Raw genomic sequence first — 16,280 nt, 5'->3', positions numbered from 1 at the left:
TTCGTCCTTCATGGAGAACAATGACCGTCAGATTTATATCAGGATTTCAGTTTTTATTGTTTTTTATGGCAGAAAAAAATAATTTAGCCTTCACTGGAACTTATTAGAGCACAACATATTCACATATCTGTAAGGTCAACGTGTCCAAATCAAAGATGTGTCTCACATCTCATCGTCTCTCCTTCATCCTGCTGCGACAGAAGTGACATTTCTCATCATGTGTCTCTCATTTATGAAATGATGGTTATTTTTAAACAAAATGTAATAAATCCTGTGAATACACGTAATTGCCAGATAATGTAATAGAACTGTCAGGCTATTATTTGATTAATTTGATTGGATCGTCGCAGTGTGAAGTTTGAGTTAATTAGCTGAAGTTGAAAACATGAACGTGGCGGTTTGGTTCATCTTTGACAGAGTTCGCTCTCTGTTAAATTTACCACATTAGTGTTTTCATATTAATTTATTCTGTTAGATTATTCTGTCCATCAGCTCCTGATGATAATTTGAATGATTTATTCATCTGCTGATGAAGATCAAAGCTCATTGTTTCTTTTTTTCTCCTCTCTGTCTCACTCTAATTTAGATTTGCTTTATTGTCATGACCATAATTAAAAGAGAGGATCACAGTTTTCTGGTTAATTGTAAAGCAGCTCAGGAAGCAGACAGATCTGAACCCAGATGCACGACTTGGAGACGAGCAGCGAGAGGAAGAAAACAGGCACCAAAAAAGAGTCAGGCTTCCACCAACTCCTTGGAGACACAAATAATTTCACTGTAACTGTGTGTAGCTATGTTGACCTTTGTGAATGTGAGGCTTTAAATATGTACAAATAGCACAGGTGATTAGCTTTGCAGCACAGTCGGGACATTTCACCTTCTGCAGGTGCTTTGAGAATTACATGGTTTCTTTTTGTCTTATTTTAACAGCTGCAAAGCTGCACAATCTTTTTGAGAATTCCTTGTGTTCATACTGGCTACAAAGACATCGAGCAAAGCCAGTGCCAGTTGTTAGAAATAAAATCTACTCCAGCTGAGGATAAGAAACTTCCAACACGTTCCCAGTTGCTTGGTCAGTGATTTTAACGTCAGACTGTAAGTGTGTTTCCATTAACCCTAGAAATGCGCAAAACCTAAATATCGCAATAAAAAACTGGTAATGGAAACACCTATATTTCGAAAAAACTCTCAAACATCAAGAAAAAGTTTTTACGCTCTCATGAGTTTTTCAGACATGTTGATATAGAAGTATATCGCAAAATTGTAATGGAAACGCTTTTTTTGCAAATATACATCACCGGACATTGAAGTCCTCTGTGAATTCCTCGTTCACGATCCTCTCCCAGAAATCCTTTATCTGTGGTCGCTGCCACACATAAGGGCTTTGTCTTTGGAATAGCACTCGCTCTCTTCGTCTACGGTTGTAGACGACTGCAACAGCAGCAGTGGCAACCGAGATGATTGCTCCAGCTCGCAAGAGATTTGGAATGTCCATCTTACCTCCGCAAACAAAGTGGATTCTCGTGGGACGAGATTTTACAAGAATTACGGCTCATACGGGAACACCTTTTAATGGAAACACCTGCAAGTTGCAATTGTACTTTGTCGAAACTTTAGAAATATCGCATTTATTTTGTGTAAAACTGTGATGGAAACACGACCACTAAAGAAAAAGCAGTGGCAGTATGATACGCGCCAGTTTAGGGGTTTTAGACTCGTACTTGTACTCGTACTCGTACTCGTTGTCGTATTTGTACTTGTCCTCGTACTCATCCTCGTACTCGTACTCGTCGTCCTCTGCTTATCCGGGTCCGGGTCGCGGGGGCAGCAGCCTCAGCAGAGAAGCCCAGACAGTCCTCTCCCCAACCACTTCCGTCAGCTCTTCCGAGGGAACCCCGAGGCGTTCCGAGGCCAGCCGGGTGATGTAATCCCTCCAGTGTGTCCTGGGGCAGCCCCGAGGTCTCCTCGTGGTTGGACATGTCCAGAAGGCATCCTTACCAGATGCCCAAACCACCTCAACTGGCTCCTCTCGATGTGGAGGAGCAGCGGCTCTACTCCGAGTCCCTCCCGGATGTCCGAGCTCCTCACCCTATCTCTAAGGCTGAGCCCAGCCACCCTGCGGAGGAAACTCATTTCGGCCGCTTGTACTCGCGATCTCGTTCTTTCGGTCACTACCCAGAGCTCGTGACCATAGGTGAGGGTTGGGACGTAAATCGACCGGTAAATTGAGAGCTTCGTTTTCTGGCTAAGCTCCCTCTTCACCACAATGGACCGGTTAAGCGCCTGCATTACTGCTGACGCCGCCCCAATCCGCCTGTCAGTCTCCCACTCCATCCTACCCTCAATCGTGAACGAGATCCCGAGATACTTAAACTCCTCCACCTGAGGAAGGACCTCCCCCCCGACCTGGAGTGGGCAATCCACCCTTTTCTGGCTGAGGACCATGGCCTCAGACTTGGAGGTGCTGATTCTCATCCCAGCCGCTTCACACTCGGCTGCGAACCGTCCCAGCAAGAGCTGGAGGCCACTGTTCGATGGAGCTAGGAGGACCACGTCATCCGCAAAAAGCAGGGACGAGAGTCCAACTCTCACCGGGAACAGGTCCGACTTACTGCTGGCCACGCGAACCAGACTCACGCTCCTTCGGTACAGGGACTGGATGGCCCCTAGCAAGGGGCCATCAACCCCATACTCCAGGTTTTAACATAAAAAGTGAAACGGAGACCAAGTATGAATGAATGAATAGTGAGCAATATATTGCTAAAACAATGGATCTGAAAGTTAATTTTAAAAAATGGGTGAGTGGACAACAAAACCACCAAACAAAGCCCACCTATCTTCTCCCAGACTGCTGCACAGATAACAAAAAGGAATAGCTCACTGTACTGAGTACAATCACACAACATAAACCCAGCAGTATGACATTTGGAAGGCCGAGGAGGAAACTGGCTGGAAGCATCAACCCTCCGTTAAGTAAGCTAAGCCCCCAGCTCAGCCAGTCCACAGCAGGGATGTCACGGGAGATGGGCACCTACACCCGGAGACAAACAAAGATCTTCACAAGAAACAAAGCTTTCACTCTCCTGAAACATCCCTGCTGCCACACACCATAAAAGATATACAGTGAAAATGTGGCTGGTCGTACCAGCCGGATAACAGTGTAACATAAGGAGCTGGAAGGTGACTATAGTGCGGACAGGAGGGGTCCAACAAACCCTGGACTTTCACCTGAGAGCCCAGTGTTTGCTTCCCGTATGAATGATGTGTTTTTCTAACCACATGCATATGTTGTACAAAGAAATAAACATATACACAAAGTGTTTTAGTGACATTGTAGGTTTATTTTGAAAAACCCTGTTTGCATCTAACGAGCAGGAACTGCACATTTCCTATGAAAACAGAAGTTTATTTTCAAAAGACACAACGTATGTTACAAGTGTGACAACAGATGCACCACGAATACCTACAGCATCGTGTAAAGGCGTCAAAGTCCACCGACCAAATGCAACATTTGAGGAGCTGGGATGAGAATGTGTTGTCTGACACGCTCTCATCATGGCTGCTGTCCCTCTGTGCTGTCTGCTCAGTGCTCTGTTCTCTGTCTCTGCAGATACCGGAGTGTGTTTTCTATGGGATGTATGAGAAGATACTGCTGTTTCGTCATGACCAGACATCAGAGAACGTGCTGCAGCTGCTGCGCTCGGCCTCCCAGATCCAGGAGGGCGACCTGGTGGAGGCCGTGTTGTCAGGTAACAGAGGCTGGGTGGTGATGTCACCGCAGGGAGGGGCAGGTCATGAACGCGTGACACAAGAAACACAAATAAATGAGTAAAGGGAGGCAAAGATTTGACTCCTACTCAGTTAACTGAAGGCATTTCTGAGTAGCCCAACATCCTCTGAAAATAACAATATGTGTCTCGGCTGTCGAAGACGTAGTGATTCTGCCAAATGTCTATAAATACAGGAAATAAAAACTGGAGTAAAAACAGCTTTGGATTCAAAGTGAAGTTGTGTTTGTGTGTGTTCAGCCGAGCTGTAGGGAGTCAAGTGTTTGATTCTGTAAAGGTGTCAAACGCTCAGCGGGTCAGGCTTCACCTCATTGGGTGAATGAATGTGTGTGAAGATGTCTCACATTGCTGTCACCTCCTGGGTGATGCTCTCTTTTACACTCACACACTCGTCAACACATGAACCAAACAAACCTCATCATTCTCTTCTTTTTAATCGTCTGCCTGCCCCGGTCTTCTGTCGACTCTAACGACATCCTGTGTTTTTATTATTACTGTTGTCGACAGACCTCATGACAAGACCAAAAGAACAACGATCGATTCAAATCACAGAAACACAGTTTGTTTCTTGACAAGTTGGTTTTCACACATTGAAGGACTTTGCTTTGGTGTTTTAGTCACAATAAACACAGGAAGAGAACAGAGAAATATGAGCACTGCACAAGTCAGATACACTGGACATAAAACAGAAATTTACAGTGAAAAATATGAAGAATATATCTGCAAAAATATGGACTAAAGAAATGTGCAGTTGTTTACAACAGGAATAATATATGCAGAAATAAATATTTACAAAAAGAGGACACTGAGAAAAAGAAATAAGTCTCAACAATTTTTTCACAAAACAAAGAAAACCCACTGCAGGTTTCAACTCACTGGTTTCGGTCTCACTCTGAAGTCGTAGAAATCCAGCACTTGGTCAGTGACTTCCAGCGTCAGACACCAACAAAAAAACCTTTTGTAGTGATGTAATACACCAGCAGGCGGCATCAGTTTGTGACCCGGCCAGACAGAACCTTTCCTAGTGTTTTGATGCGCTGCTGGTCGGCCGAACAGCACCTTTCCTGGCAATATGTTTTGCCGATGGGTTGCATCAGTTCATAATGCAGTTGGATGGCACCTGTCGCGGCGGTATGACACACTGCTGGACGGCATCAGGTTGATACGCTACCAAAGTCCAAGTTGGGCAGGCAGGACTTTCACCCAGGAGGCAGGTGTTCATTTCCCATAAGATTGTAAAGCCAAACCCTGTTCTTTTCTCCTGAAGCCAACCAAGTCCATTTGTTGTCGAAAGAAAAAAACATCAATTTGCAGTGTTGTAGCGACGTAGTGCTTTTATTTTGAAAGAGACTGTATGCAAACTGTACATTTCCTGTGAAAACAGAAGTGTATTTGTAAAACAGACAATGCATGTAACAGGCTGAAGTTGACGCGGTGTCCCAGAACGTCAACAACCAACACACCCAGGGTACCTTGGACGTCATATGTGGACGTGGAAAGTCCATGACCAAACGTGGACATGTGACGAGGTCACAGTGAGGATGTGTTGACGGGTAAAAACTCTCTAAACCCTTTGAATTCTGCAATAGAAACGGTCTGCCAGTGCCTACAGTGGTAATTTTGCTTATTGCGATGTCATTTCTTGGAGTATCTTCAAATGCTTAGGATAAGATACAAAAATGTGTCAATCAACCATAATAATTGATGAAAGTATTGAAACTGTGTCATGAAAAAAACACAAAAATCCGACATTTGTTTCAGATTTTACAAAATAAAAGCAAAAATCATTTTGATCCAAAAGATTTTTAAATAAAGAAACACAAACAAAATATTTCTCAACGCTCCACAAGTTATTTGAACTGTGTACATTATTTAGTTTTTTTAAATGTGCTCATTTTTATGGGCAGAGCGCAAAGGCATTGTGATGGATTCGTCATTCATTCCTTTGTGCCACAGCATGATTTTGTACACATAATGTAGTGCAATAACCTCATTACGAGCAAACAACGAAGACAGAAGTCTAAACTTTCTGCTGCTAAAACAATGAATGCCCGAACTATTATGATTTTATTTTAGATTGATATATATATACAGGACTATCCAAACAAGAATCTTCTGCAGCCATTACAGGGAAATACTGGCATAATAATGCAGAAATCCAATGTTTGCACAGCAGGTAAGGTAAGGTAAGGTAATGTGAGGTCCTGGCGTTATAACAGGGAAGACAGAAGCTTTAGCTTTCTTCTGCTAAAGGAATAAATGCTGTAACTATTATTGTTATTATTTTAGATCTATTTGAACAGAATCATGCAAACGATACCCATGGGATATTGTTTTCAAAGGATTAACATTTCTGGCAGCCTGACAAACACCTTAAAGGATCCAGATGTAAATAATAATAATAATTTTCCTTCTCATATTGGTGATGTATGTGAGACTCGTCAGTCTGGCTGCCGTCCAGCTCAGGACTCAGGTGTTCACGCTACGCTACGCCACGCTAACGGCCCGACAGCTGCTGCTCCCCAATTTCCTGCCTCTCTGTCACCACCCAGTGCAGTGTGTGTGTGTGTGTGTGTGTGTGTGTGTGTGTGTATAATTTGCATAATGCCGGTTGTTTTAATGAATGTGTTTCCATTTGTCTTTGTGGTAATGCAGCTTCTTTACATGTGTGTTTTTAGTGTGTTCCTCTTGGATATTTCTTGTACTGGTAGTTTTTGTCTATAGATAATAACAGTGATAAAAACATAGTACTCAGAGAGTTTAGTTACTGAGATCTGCTTAATATTGTGAGGATAATAAACATGTGCTTTCGCCCACAAATAAATAAATAAAAGAAGCATCTGAAACATTCGGAAGAGCTCAGTTGTGCTACAAAGTTTTTGGAGCTTCTGCTGAAGTTGAAGCAATAAAAGCTGAAATTAAGGAAAGAACTTCAATTTTTTCCTGAGGAAAAGAACTTTATTTGAAGTCATCTCAATTTGGGCACTAAGTTGAAACTCAGTGAGTGAATGAAAATTAAGTGGCAGCACCAAGTTCACCAAGCTGAGCTCAAAAACTCAGAGACGAACCAACCCAGTGGCAAATTTGCGAATCCTTGGATGGGGAAGCAATGACCTGCCCTACGCTCCCTGTGATTGGCTAGTTCTTGTTGCCTTCATTGGTTGGATTGGTTAGGGTTAGGCCAGAGGTATGGGACGTGTGGCACAGTGGTGCAGCGGTTAGCGTTGTCGCCTCACAGCAAGAGGGTTCCTGGTTTGAACCCAGGGTTTGGGAGCCCCTCTGTGCTGAGCCCATGTGCTCCTCCCATGCCTCACTGGGTGCTCCAGCTTCCTCCCACAGTCCAAAGACATGCAGGTTAATTGGTGACTCTAAATTGTCCGTAGGTGTGAATGTGAGTGTGAATGGTTGTCTGTCTCTATGTGTCAGCCCTGTGATAGTCTGGTGACCTGTCCAGGGTGAACCCTGCCTCTCACCCAGTGTCAGCTGGGACAGGCTCCAGCCCCTGCGACTCCCAACAGGACAGGCTATTACAGAAAATGAATGAATAGGGGTGAAGTCGGTTAGGGTGAGGGAACAATGTCAGGGGAAGCCAGTCAGAGTAAGGTAGGCCTTTGCTTTGCTATCCCAGGATGCGCAAATTTGCATCCCAGTGACGTCACAAGCAGCTTGTTGTAAAATGGCTGCACCCTGCTGAAGAAACATGAGATACAATCTTGTTTTTAGCAGATCCAGGTGGATATCAGGTTTGTTGCAGTGTCAAATCTGTCTGAGGTAAAAATCAAACAAACCACAGTCCTAATGTTCAATGTTTCATCTCCACTGTAATGTTTTCCTGCTCCTTTACCACCTCACCTCACGCTGTCTCCTCCCGCCTTCATCTATCATCCTCCTCTTCCTCCTTATCATTCCCCTCTTCTTCTCCACCCCCTCCTCTCCCACCTCCTCTACCTTTTCTCCTCCCTCCTCCTCCTCCTCCTCCTCCTCCTGTCAGGATGCTGACACTCAGTTAAAAACACTTTTGTTAACAGCTCTCTGTCAGTCTCGGCGACAGCTCGAAGTGTGGAGGAAACAAACAGGAAATTGACTTTGTATGGTGTAACAGGGAGCTCCAGCCAAGCGAGCTGATTGGTCACAAACGACCTGTAAAAAAAACATCCTGATAATTCCCGAAACACTCATCCAGACAGGTTTTATTGGCTGTGATTTTAACCCGAGAGCTAGCTAATAAACTATGATGTTTCCTCCTGCTTTTTTTTTTTTTTTTAATCAGCTCACATGTTGATTAAAGTTGTTTACAATCCACAATAAACCCAGAGGATGATGTGATTCCACCGCTCCCATTTACTTTGCCTGTGATCTGTTGTTTTCATTAAAGTTTGCCGTGATGGCAAACACTAATTTAATAATAGGCAGATTACAAAATTATTAAAAAACAAAACAAATGAAAGACACATGCACATACACATGTCCATATGTGTATATGTACACATGCGTAATGCGTCACCATAAGCAGTGCAAACATCCAGTGTATTTAGACATGGTGGAGACCAGCTGCTGAAGTTCAAACGGAGCATCAGAATGATGAAGAAAGGTGATGTAAGTGCCTTTGAACGTGGCATGGTTGTTGGTGCCAGACGGGCTGCTCTGAGTATTTACTGGGATTTTCAGCACAACCATCTCTAGGGTTTATAGAGGATGGTCCCAAAAAGAGCAAATATCCAGTGAGCCAAAATGCCTTGTTGATGCCAGAGGTCAGAGGAGAATGGCCAGACTGGTTCAAGATGATAGAAAGGCAACAGGAAGTCAAATAAGCACTGGTTCCAACCAAGGTGTGCAGAAGAGCATCTCTGAAGCAACAACACCTTGTCCAACCTTGAAGCAGATGGGCTACAGCAGCAGAAGACCACACCAGGTGCCACTCCTGTCAGCTAACAACAGGAAACTGAGGCTACAATTCACCAAAACTGGACAATAGAAGATTGGAAAAACCACATTCAGATGGAAGCATGGATCCATCCTGCCTTGTATCAACGCTTCAGGCTGCTGCTGGTGGTGTAATGGTGTGGGGGAGATTTTCTTAGTACCAACTGAGCATGGTTTAAACACCACAGCCTACCTGAGTATTGTTGCTGAGCGTGTCCATCCCTTTATGACCACAGTGTACCCATCTTCTGATGGCTACTTCCAGCAGGATAACGCACCATGTCACAAAGCTCCCTCCAGGTGCCTGAACTCCTCACCCTATCTCTAAAGCTGAGCCCAGCCATCTCATTCTTTCAACACTACCCAGAGCTCATGACCTTAGGTGAGGGTTGGAGGCAGAGATTGACCAGTAAATCAATAGCTTCGCCTTCTAGCTCAACTCTTTCTTCACCACAGAAGTTCGGCGCCAAACCGCTGATCCATCTCACGCTCCATTCCATCCTCACTCGTGAACAAGCCCCTGAGAACTCCCATGTTCTTAAAATGTTTTTGTCAATGGAGTCTGGTGTATTTGAGATAATGGCTTCAGTTCATGTTCGGAAAAGGTTCGAAGTACACCGAAACGGATAGGGATATTTTTAGGTGTCTAAAAACAAACCCATTAAGGCAGCACTTGTTATGTTTGGACCTGGGGGTTTTCTACCCCGAAGTTATTGTAAACAAACATGTGATTCAATCTATTAGCTGATTCACTAACAAAGACCACACCATACGTACGGTATAAAAGTGTTTTTATTGGATGACTGGAGGGTCAGGGATGATGGGGAGAGGGTCGAGTTCAATGGGACGATAGGGGTCGAGGGTAGGGATAAAAAGAGATCGTTTGCAAGGGAATAAAGGGGACCTGAAGGTTGGGGGTTAGGGTTGAGGAGAGGAACAAAAGGAAGTTGAATTCGTGGGATGGAGTTGAGGTGAGGCCGGAGCATTTTTGAACCCAGGGGTGGAGACTCAGGGTCGGGGACACATCTTGATGAGCTCCATGCTGCATATTCACCCCCGGGTTCACATCAAGGACCATCTTTTTTTTTTTTTCCACAATCTCTTTATTGGAATTTTCAAATAGAACAGATAAATATCACAGTGTCATTAATGAACTGAATATTGATAGAGCAACAGTTCGAGAAATAAACAAGATGAGAACAGTGAAAGATCTCAAAAGAACTAAGACAGGACAAATATTACAGTATCTACAGAACAAAAGAACAAAACCTAAGACAAGGAGGACTATAGACAGAGAAAGAAAAAAAACAAAAAACAAAAACAAACTTAAAGGGCTGTAATAAAGATATACGAATAATGATAACAATATAAAATAAAATAATAAAACATAGAATAGTAGCTGTTGGTCTGTCATGTCACAGCTTTAACATTACTGGGGCACCTAATGGGTCACTGGGGAATAACCGGGAAGTCCAGCTCACAAATATAAACTAAAAAGGTGTCCCATATCTTACAGAATTTCCTAAGGGAGCCCTTCAAAACGTATCTGATCTTTTCTAGTCTCACAAAATTAAGGATTTCTCTTATCCATAACGTGTGTGAAGGAGGAATTGGAGGAGGAGAGTGAAATTGTCGGTGGAGATACACCAAACAAAGCAATTATTGCATTTGGTTCTGTTAATTTATAAGTAACCTTTGATAAGGATGTAAAAATGTCTCTCCAATAGGAGTGTAAGGCAGGTCAGGATCAAAACATGTGCACGTGGCTTGCTAGTACCTGGCGACACCTGTCACAAGTTGGGTCCATGTCCTTGTAGATCTTGGAAACTTTGTGAAGTGGGCGCGGTGAATCATTTTGCACTGGATTAATCCGTGTTTTGCACAGATAGAGGATTTATGGACTCTGTCAAGGGCCTCCTCCCAGAGTTCCTCGGCAATCTCCTGTCCCAGGTCCGTTTCCCAAAGTGCTTTAATTGAATTTAAAGAATCAAGGCGCAGAGAATGGATATGAGTGTAGAAGTATGACATCATTCCCTTAAGGGCAGTTGCTGGTTTAATGAACATGTCCAATGGAGAATCCGTGGGTACGTTAGGGAATTGAGGGAATCTACTGTTTACAAAACTGCGGATATCAAGGACCACCTTGTTGTGAGGTGATGGTACTCACGGCTGAGCCCCTTTGCTGTCCTGCTGAAAAGGAAGAGAGAAGAAGAACACGGTTTGGGGGGATGGTTGTGAGAACTGAGACGAATTGAGGAGAAAGGGTTAGACACACCTATAAGGCAGAGGTGGCTGAATTAGCGAGTTGTAGGTAAATTGAATTGGCAGCTGGTGCAGTGGTTAGCATTGTCGCCTTAAAGCAAGAGGGTTCCTGGTTTGAACCCCAGGGTGGGGAAGCCCTTCTGTGTGGAGTCTGCATGTTCTCCTGTGTCAGCGTGGGTTTTCTCGGGGTGCTCCGACTTCCTCCCACAGTCCAAAGACATGCAGGCTAGGTTAAATGGTTGTCTGTCTTGGTGTGTCAGCCCTGTGATAGTCTAGTGACCTCTTCAGGGTGTACCTTGCCGTTCACCCAATGCAACCTGGGGTAGGCTCCAGCCCCCCTATAACCCCCAACAGGATAAGTGGTTATGGAAAATAAATGAATGAATGAAAGGTGATTTGCATTAGTGGGAGAGAGAAGCGTGCTCTTGTTGTTGAACAATAGTTATAATAACATCAGTAAATATTTACTGTGCGTCTTTATAAAGACTGATTTCTGATCATTAAAGTTTAATCTGCTGTTGCGCAAAGTTATCGAGCTTAACAGCCAAAACATGGATGTAATTATTAACGCACCACATCCTGCTGTTGCACCACTGCTGGTTTACAGTTTCTCCACCCGCAGTGTTTGTTTTCTGGTTGTGGGTTAACAAGCCAGCAGCGAGCGCTCCTTAACGCATTTAATTCCACCACAGAGAACACACACATAAACACCGTATTTATATTCAGACAAGGACTACCTAGGAAACCCTCACACACACACACACACACACACACACACACACACAAGTCATTTTCTGAAGCATATAATAACAGTTTGGGAGCTTGTTCAGACTTCCAAACGTATGTTGGCCCTCCAAACAAAAGGCATAAACAATAATTTGAATAAATGGAGGTAATTTCCTGTAGCAGAATGTCTAATCAGAGCCGTATTCTACTGGAGGACCACAGCACAGGGCGAGTGTGTATGTGTGTGTGTGTGTGTGTGTAGGAAAAAGGAAAAGGAGAGAGGGATTTCAGAAATACATGCAGAGACAGAGAGAAAGGGAGCGAAAACGACATCCCAAACTACCCATCATGCCTTGCCAAGCCTGCTGGCCAACCAAACAAACACTCGGTCCATCTGCGCCCGCTAAGAGCCTCTCATACCTCCAAAACATTTACAAAATACCCGCTAACAACCCATTCATTACTCTTTGTCTCTGTTGTTGTGTTTATCTCCCTCCCCTCTCCTCTCTGTCTCTGCAGCTCTAACTCTGGTTTTATCTTTTCAAAATATTTCAGACTCAAACCAACAGTGAGCAAATCGACCAACAAGTCGTGTGTGTTTCTGCAGCCTGGTATCACTGCTTCCTCCACTGTTATTAGAAACACATCACTGTGTCCCTGGGTGACATGTTCCTTCATTACCATGAACACACACTGTAGTTTATTTTGCCTCACGTTGCTGACACAAATACTCACCAGAGCATCAAATGTGGATTAATCTGCTGCTGAAAATAGTCCCCAAATGCACTATTTCATCCTGTTTGTTTGATAAAAGCCACAGTGAGCAGCTGTTTTTACAGAGCTGGTCCACTGTTCCACAACAAGAATGGAATCCGTGTTGCTCCTCCTGAATCCATGGCTCAACAATTGGTCGGAGCCTCCTTTCCCGCACCCTGGAGTAAACTTTCCCAGGGAGGCTGAGCAGTGTGAACCTTGATACCGGTCCCATACATCCATCCAACTATCCATTATCATCCACTTATCCAAGGTGGCGGGGGCAGCAGGCCAAGCAAAGCACCCCAGATGTTCCTCGTCCCAGCAGCGCTTTCCAGCTCCTCCTGGGGGACCCCAATACATTCCCAGGCCAGATGAGATATATAATCCCTCCAGTGTGTTCTGGGTCTGCCCCGGGGCCTCCTATCAGTGGGATGTGCCTGAAACACCTTCAACGGGACGCGCCCAGGAGGATCCTGATCAGATGTCGAACCACCTCAACTGACCCTTTTCGGCGTGAAGGAGCAGCAGCTCTACTCTGAGCTCCCTCTGGATGTCTAAGCTCCTCAACCTATCTCTAAGGCTGAGCCCAGCCACCCCACAGAGGAAACTCATATCAGCCGCTTGAACAGAATCAGAGGCAAAGGACGGACCTGGTGGAGGCCAGCACCCAATGAGAAGGTGTTTGACTTTATGCCAAGTATGTGGACACTGTCATTTTGGTTATACAAGGTCCAGATGGCTCATAGCAGCAACCCTGGTATCCTGTGTTTCTGCAGTACCCACCACAAGACCCCCTGGGGGACATGGTCGTAAGTCTTTCTCCAAGTCCACAAATCCCATGTAGCCTGGATGGGCAAACAACCTCTTCAGCAGCCTCGCAAGGGCAAAGAGCTGGTCCACTGTTCCAAGACCAGGATGGAATCCACATCAGTCAGAGCCTCCTTTCCAGCACCCTGGTGTAAACTTTACCTGGGAGACTGAGCAGTGTGATACCCTGATAATTGGAGCACACCCTCCAGTCCCATTTTTTGAAAATGGGAACCATCACCTGGTTTGCCAATCCGCAGGCTCTGCTTTCTCCATGGAGGATGGGATGGAATTCAGGAGTTCCTCAAAGTGCTCCCTCCACTGCTCGACAATATTTCCTTCTCCATAGCCTCCCCAAACTTCTCCCACACCTGAGTTTTTGCTTCAGCCACCGCCATGGCTGCAGCCCTCTGGCCAATCGGTAGCTGTGTGCTGCTTCAGGAGACCCCTGGACCAGCCAGAACTAAAAGGCCTCCTACTTCGTAGGTTGCTGCCCTGACAAGCACCGACAGCCTTGTGTCCACAGCTCCTAGCAGCCGCCTCCACATTGAGAGGCTATGAACATGGACCACTTGGATTCCACGTCCCCAGCCTCCCCTAGGATCCGCTGGATGGGAGTTGAAGTCCCCAAGGACAGGGACCTCAGCCAGACATTCCCAGTTCACCCTCCCTTACATGTTTGGGTTTACCAGGTCTGTGTGGCAGCCTGTTTTAGGGCATTTAAACATGTCCCCAAGTCGTCACATACCGCTGCTTTGTCTGTGGCCTTTCATGTCTCCATATTACGTGATAGGTGTTCTCCTGTGTCTGCTGTTGATGTTCCGGGATACAGCCACCAACACCAGGACGTCAACAAAAGCAAGTGGTTAGGTTTAGAAAAAAACATCATGGTTTGGCTCTACATTCAAACTGGAAGCGAACATTGGGATCCCAGGTGAAAGTCCAGGGTTTGTTTGACCCATCCACCACCACTTTCACTGGCCCTATAGGGACTTTACAGCTCCTTGTAATACGTTGTATTACGTACGGTTGAAGACAGAATGGAGGAGTACCACCAGAGATCATGGATGCAGTGTGGCATATTTTGAGGTAGGGAAGTAAAACCGGAGGAGAGTGGCCTCAAAGACCAACACCGTCTCCATTTAAAGGTAAAATATTACGACCTCCTCCACTGTCACCTCGTTTGTTGTGTGAAACTTTTGAGTCTTCTTCTCATTGGCTGTATCTGTGCCATCATAAGGGAAGCATGGAAGTATGAGGACAGTGACGTTCACAATATTTGAAACGGACGCATCTATTAACATACATAAAGGGAGAATAAATGAGTCTTAAGGGAGACAAAGGTCCAAGTGTTTCTGTTTCCTCACAGGTGCAACAGCATGTGAGGAGAAATGTTAATGAAACACTGAAGTCTTTACACACCCACCTCTGAAGAATTTTAATCAGGCACAATCAGTGTAAACACCTGTGCAGGTCCACTGTGCAGCCTGCGGGGCCTTTAAACCACATTAGTGAAATTTGGCTTCTCGTCACATTTACAAAGGTTTTTATGAATAAACATGTTTTAGAAATCAGATATGAAAAGTAGTATACATTTGAAGATCAGTACAAAAATGAAGGCATCTACCAATTCAACTACTGACCCCAGTGTTTGCCCTTATAATGAAAAAGACAACATTCCTATTAAGCTGTTTACATGGCTGATGGAAATGAATATTGCACTAATATTCCTGTTTACATGCAGCCGTGCATACTCTGATTAACGTCTCCTAACATGTCGTTTATCATGTCAGAATATGGAACTGCTTTTTAGTAGGATTTTTTTCCACCAGTGGCAGACTTGTTGGATCGTGTGAGCACAGCCTCACTCTTTCATTCCTTCAACCACCTTCTTGAAAATGTTGGTGTTGTGATATTTGTGCATCCAAAAACCTGATGGTATCCAATTCTTTCATAATGTTAAGGAGTAGCTTCTCCTTCCGACCAGAAATGTAGGCTTTTTGTTTTGGGCATGCATCTCTACACCAGCCTTCAAAATGTTGGCGAGCTGGTTTGTGTACAATGTATCCATGACAACGTACTGAGCTGATCGTACAGACAAGAGGCCATGTGTCGCAAACTGCCGTAAAAAAAAACAAACAACTGAGACGCAGATTCTGAATGCGCTGTATACAGGTCCAAATAATGCTATTAAAACTTGAATAATACTAGCATATTTTTTTATTTATTTTAACTTAACTTTTGAGATTAAAGATATCTTTCCCAATAGTGTCCGAGACAGGCAGCAACATAAAGTTACAGACAGACAACATGGAACAAAAATACAAAATGAAAATATACAGCTCTAAAACTAGTGAGATTACTACATAAAAAAGCCAGAAAGTATATTAATGTATAAATAAAAATAAAATCTGTCTGGAGCTGCAAAACCTATTTGAGCCTGATAGTAAAGGTTAAGGTTTTAAGTTGAATTTAGCCAATCAACATTACTAATGGATCTGTTATATGAATATGTTTAGCACAAGGTGGCTACTCTGCAGTGGGCTATTTTTGATTATTTGGTACTTATAGTTTGCTGATGGAAGCAAACAAATTTGTCCACTCCTGTTGAAACTCTATTTTCCCCTGAGACTTTAACCTTTCTGGATTTTGAATCCACAGCTAGCTCAGCTAGGAAGACTCAACACTAATGTAGCCATCTCTAGTGATGTTTTTAGATGAAAAGGCGCCAGGCCAGAGACATATGACGCACATTTTAGTTCAAGAGATTTTAAAATATTTCCTTAAATCAGTGTATAGGCTATGCATTTTTACAGGTGAAGAATGTAAGAATCGTTTTAGGCCTACAACAATAAATGAAAATTAAAATGTCAAGAAAAAAATAATAATAAAAATGGATTTTCATTTCCATATAATTTGTCTGTCAAAGCCACAGGAGAGGGGCTGAAGAGCCACATGCGGCTCTGGAGCCACAGGTTACAGACCCCTGTTATAGAGTGCCGAAGTCACGCCCCTTCC

The 16,280-nt window shown here is 44.1% G+C and overlaps 1 protein-coding gene across 1 annotated transcript in view; it reads left to right on the top strand.

Moving 5' to 3' along the window:
- prkd1 (protein kinase D1) overlaps positions 1 to 16,280 on the top strand; it is a 77,754-nt gene that overhangs the window by 25,692 nt on the left and 35,782 nt on the right. Inside the window, exon 2 of the mRNA XM_078175357.1 lies at positions 3,611 to 3,749. Coding sequence (XP_078031483.1) covers positions 3,611 to 3,749 — 139 coding nt within the window. The remainder of the gene's footprint in view (positions 1 to 3,610; positions 3,750 to 16,280) is intronic.

Source organism: Epinephelus lanceolatus, chromosome 15, assembly GCF_041903045.1.
Source record: "Epinephelus lanceolatus isolate andai-2023 chromosome 15, ASM4190304v1, whole genome shotgun sequence".
Classification (NCBI taxonomy): Eukaryota; Metazoa; Chordata; class Actinopteri; order Perciformes; family Serranidae; genus Epinephelus; species Epinephelus lanceolatus.
This window is presented reverse-complemented; position numbering and strand designations above follow the sequence as displayed.